At 36.8% G+C, this 5,179-nt stretch overlaps 1 protein-coding gene across 1 annotated transcript; it reads right to left on the bottom strand.

Annotated features, from left to right (window-relative positions):
* Positions 1–205: 205 nt before the first annotated feature.
* LOC131857104 (GDSL esterase/lipase 7-like) lies at positions 206–3,012 on the bottom strand. Its single transcript, XM_059209188.1, has 5 exons — positions 2,702–3,012; positions 2,483–2,601; positions 2,115–2,351; positions 904–1,162; positions 206–813 (listed from the first exon to the last, which is right to left on the bottom strand). The coding sequence occupies exons 1-5, from the start codon at positions 2,961–2,963 to the stop codon at positions 566–568; spliced, it is 1,125 nt and encodes a 374-aa protein (XP_059065171.1). The 5' UTR covers positions 2,964–3,012; the 3' UTR covers positions 206–565.
* Between the last annotated feature and the right edge of the window lie 2,167 nt (positions 3,013–5,179).

Genomic DNA, 5,179 nt, shown 5'->3' with positions numbered 1-5,179 from the left:
TAAAGAACATGAGAAAACGGCTGCTCAAAATTGCAACAAACCAAAACATTTCTTAGATCACAGCAACAGAAGGTCAGAACAGTCACAAAGGAGATAAATCTTGGTAGCACAGCTGCACTATCAAACAACAAATCAACAAGAATCCTTGTATGACTAGAATGCACCACACAGATAGAAATTTTCCAAACTTGATGTCAGCAATTTTGTTGAGAAAACCTTCATTTTAGGAAACCATATAAGAAAATGAAACCTTGTAGCTTACAAAGATCATGTTCAGTCCTTTAAAAATATCATGTTAGATGGCATAAGATATTGAAACAGACAATTGTACCAAACGTCACTCAACCACTAGAACGATACAAAAGTGTCTAGGTATTTGCTTTGATAGTGAAAAGAAACAGGCACAACAGACATTTAATACACAGGCCGCTGTGGAGAATTCGATGATGCCTATAGGAGGGTACAAATAGGGGAAACGAGATTTGGGTATCCTTACTGAAACGAACTCCTTCTACCCATAATACAAAACGGAGAACACACATCTGTGATCAGAATTTTCTCATAGTTAATGGCCAGAGCTGTTCTTACCCAAGACCAGGCTAGAAAGATTAAATGGGTAAATGACAGAAGAATTCCCAGTCCAAATCTGGTGTGAAAACATGGCATTGACTTTTTCGGTGGGATGAATTCCATCCCAGTAAACATATTCGCTTGTATTGTTGCAAAACATGGTCAGTGGCTTCGTCTTTCCACAGCTCACTTGAACATTGAACATTCCTGATCCACAGCATGCTGTCGTTGTATCCTTAAATCCTGCAACCCAAATTTTACACGGTTACAATGTTTCAGTAACACAATCGTAAAAAAAAAAAACTTGAAGGTCTCGTTTAGGGTTTAGCTTACCGTAGGCTTTAGCATTTTGTATTATGTTCATAAAATAGTTGTAAGTATTGAGTTGAATGATGGACGCCCCATCTAGTTTTTGATTGAGGTGAGCCACAAGTGTCTTGAAAGCAGTGTTATATGCAACAGCCAGCTCGTTTGCGAGATTCAGGCATGCACCTTTGTCTAAATTGTATCCAGCAAATCTGGTATTAGGAGCACATCCCAAATCTGGGATGTCGAACACAAGGAATTTCCTTGCCCCGCTACTGTAAAGCCTCTGTCATATCACATAGCAACATGATCATTGGCATGAGTTTACCACTAGAATTCAAATTTATTTATGTAATCAATCGGAATTATCTGTTAATGTTTGGAATCTGATAATCGATGACAAAGTGTGGTTAGTAATAACAAAATATAAATAGATAAAATATAAATAGATAAGTAGGAGGTATTTTGCAAAACAGTTCAAACTATGATATTGATATCAGGCTTCACTTAACACTCATTGTATTTAGGTGATGCTCACAGACGTGAAGCATTGGGCTTTCCCGGGAGGTCACCCATCTCAATACTACTCCAACTCAAGCGCACTTAACCATGAAGTTTCCTCCTAGTTTAAACACACTTAGCTTGCAACCCCACTAGCACTGGGATGGGTGACCTCGCCGGAAGGCCTACTGCTTCACTTCAAATGGGGTTGCAAGCTAAGTGGATTTAACCTTGGAGGAAACTCCGTGATTATGCATCCTTTAGTTAGGGTAGTATTGGGATGGTTGATCTCTCCGAAAGGCCCACTGCTTAACCTCTGTGACAATCACCTAGATGCAATGGATGCTAAGTGGACCGTTCATTCAAATGAGAGATGGGTTCTTGTGAACCACTACTCATGAAACATGGGTCAATGCGTTTGACTCAAAAACTACTGAATTGAGTCATGATAGCAATATCATAATATATAAATAGTAGATTTCAAAAACAGTCTTTTAAGAATATAATATGATCAGTTTTTTTAATACTTATTTGTAAATAGAATTGTTAGATTGTAGGTGTTGTGATTAAGTTGTGCAGTGTTGTTCTTCCTTTTAAAGATTCAAACTTCGCTGAAATGTTATTGTTGAATGTTTATATTGAAAATAAGATTCTCATTTATGACCTCGTCCATTCATAATTTCAAGCAAAAAAAACATTTTACTTATGGAAGAATAATAAAAAAATCTGCTACTTACTGTTATATACTGATCGAAATTAGCGAGCAACATCCTGACGAACTGTTGAGGAGTTGTGGTATTTTGAAGAGTAGTGTTGGCAATGTAGTCACCAATATCGTTGCCTCCAATTGTAATGCAATATAAAGACTTCCCTAAGTAGGATTTAGCTTGCGCGGGTCCAGATGGGTTCTTTCTCGTTAGCATATAAGAAAAGTGTTCGAATTGCTTTACTTGGTGACTCAGAGTGATAATGTTCTGTAAGATTACATAAAATTTTCTTAGTTAGAACCCATTTTTAACTTTTTGAAGCAAAACTATTTTTCACAGAGGCTTAATGAAAGAATGGTTTCAAAGTCGGAAATAAAAGAATGGAAAGGAGAATATACCGATCTTGCGCCCGTAGAGTCGAGCAATCCGCTACCTCCTGATGCAAAATTTATTCCTCTCATAAAATTGGCCTTTGGTTGCAGAGATGGAGGAGGATAGGGGAGACCCAAGTAAGTAGCTGTAGCCAAAATCAATGCATCATAAAACTCGTAATTTTGTTGTCTAAAGTATCCAAAAAAAACAGAGCATTTGGGTGTGTAACAAACAAATTTACAAACCTATGAAATCAAAAGCGGTGCGTCCATTGGTAAAGCGACCAGTTGGGGAGGGAAAAAAGGAAACGCCATATGGTGTGTAGTTTGCACGCACTTCACAATGGGGAATGTAGTTATTGTTCCCTGCGTCTGCTAACGAGTCTCCCAACACAAACATGGCCAGCACATATGGCTGTTTTTTAGCAGCTACAGAAGAACTGATTATCCATAGCCCAACTAAAATGGTCAGCATTGATTTCTCCATTCTTCTCCTAAAATCCATCATTGCCCAGAACGCCCGCTGAATCTCTACGTCGTTCACTTATTTATTTACTGAGAAGTAGAAATCCGGTGGAAATATTTACAGACATTGATGAGGGGACAGAATTCGCGCTTCAAGTGAATTGTTGACCCCACACAGAGTGAATTAAAGATTAGGCTGCAGATGTAATCTCCGTGCACATTTTAGTAGTTAGTACTGATATGGAAATGATGCTAAGGCAAAACTGAAGGGACCACAGTTTCAAGATGGTATGCTACCGAAGCACTTTTACTTAGGTAATATGTTTTATAAACTTTAAAAGTCTGTCAGAATCTTCTTATGGATTGTGCATACTAAGCACTTTTACTTTAATGCTTTATAAACTTTAAAAGTCTGTCAGAAACTTCTTAAGGATTGTGCATGCTAAGCACTTTTACTTAAATGCTTTATAAACTGAAAGTCTGTCAGAAGCTTCTCATGGATTGTAGGGAGCAGTTAGAGTAATAAATATGGATTTCATTTTATATGATTTTGTTTGCATTAATATTTAGGATCACATTTCATGATCTATCATAGGGATGTTTCTTGATGCAATTATTTTGGTTTCAAAAAATGTTAAATCGTATACGTATTATTGACAAATTGGAAAATCGCAGCCGTTGTTTGCAAAATCAATGGTGTATAACATGTGACTAACTTGTGTGTTATGCACACCATACTGCGGTTTTGGAGCCAGAATAACTACGTCTCATTAAAAAATGAAAAATTGTAAGAACCATGCTTAACAAATGTTAGGTGGGTTTACTACCACATCCAAGAAAGGTCGTCTAACTATCTTGATCTATTATATATGGGTGAAAACAAATGGTTGAATTTGGCCATGGCCTTTAGATTGTCAATCTGAAGATAGAGCTTGCCCAAATTTTCCAAACCAGACTTAACCCTATTAAGAATCGGTTACCTGCAATGTCTTGGTAGATTAATTTTAAGCTGCACCATCTAAAAATCATGTTGTAGATAGTTGAAGGCCTTGACAAAGATAGGCTAGTTAGCTTTAGGCCAACAATTGTATCTACTTTCTACAAGACATTGCCCACAACATATGATGCAAATCCATATGGTGCTCATCGAATATGAAACTGTGATGAAATCGATATCAAGATATGCAAGAATGGTGTGATGAGGGTGCTAGCTAGAAGAGGTAGTAGGAGTGTGTCCCATGTCATTCTTAATAGTTGAAAATGGATAACTATTCTATGTTGTGTTAATGTTGTTTGGGAAAAGCATACCATGGTTATAGTTGTTTAAGGATAAAAGGTAGCTGAAAAATTATATTACAGTTGCAAACTAGGTGCTTGTGTGGTATACTAACCACATGCATCGATGACAAAAGAACTATTTAAGAACTAGTATGGTGCCACTTTTGCCCATGCCCAAAGTAGGAGATTCAAATGTGAATATCTCACTTATTTTGCATCTTGTTAGAGAGGATATTACAAACATTCTTTTGTCCCCACTTCCACATACTGGATTTGTTTTAAATGGTCTCTATTTGCTCAGGGTCTTTGTGGTTTCTCTTGACCTAGCACCTTCCTCTTAGCTTGGCATTGGTACTAGAAACCTAGAAAAGGAAGAGGGGGAGAGAGAGAGAGAGGGTAGGAGGGAGAGGTGACAACCTAGACAATTAGTGCAAGAGTACCTAGTGAAATTCATGCCTCAAGGAGGCCATTTTGTGAAAAACACTTTGTGTTCCTATTTTGATCATGTAATAAGGTCTTAGTATACTATTCTTGGTTGTTAGGAGTATAGGTTAAGTCATTAGATCATAGGGAATATCATAATGTACAAAGTTACAAAAGTTACTTGTTGTCAATGTTGTCATCAAAGGCCAAGCGGTTGTTTTGTTAATTTTATTTCAAAATATGGTTACCAACCATTGGGAAAGGCTAGAAAAACATATAAAATCCTTGTTCCGTCGACCAAAACAGTTGGTTGGTGGATTTGATGAAGTTTGAAGAAGGAACAATCAATAAAACATTTCAATTTTCTGTAATCTGAATTGGTTTTTACTTCTCTTTTGCCTCACACATGCCTGTATGGATTAATGATGGTCTAAAACTAATTGGACATGAATGTGTATTTACCTTTCTTTTTCATCTATTGGCATCAAATTTGGTTAATATTTGAGATAGTTATGGTCATTTTAATGATTGCTATTTCAAGTTTTTTCTAGTAACAGT

Source organism: Cryptomeria japonica, chromosome 7 (assembly GCF_030272615.1).
Source record: "Cryptomeria japonica chromosome 7, Sugi_1.0, whole genome shotgun sequence".
NCBI lineage: Eukaryota > Viridiplantae > Streptophyta > Pinopsida > Cupressales > Cupressaceae > Cryptomeria > Cryptomeria japonica.
The sequence above is the reverse complement of the archived record's forward strand: the minus strand, read 5'-3'. Positions and strand labels throughout refer to the sequence as shown.

Coding starts and splice junctions, on each gene's coding strand:
- LOC131857104 (XM_059209188.1), bottom strand. CDS start 2,963: ATGATGGATTTTAGGAGAAGAATGGAGAAATCAATGCTGACCATTTTA. Junction 2,352..2,482: donor ACTCTACGGGCGCAAGATCG/GTATATTCTCCT, acceptor GTAATCTTACAG/AACATTATCACTCTGAGTCA. Junction 814..903: donor ACAAAATGCTAAAGCCTACG/GTAAGCTAAACC, acceptor TTTGGGTTGCAG/GATTTAAGGATACAACGACA.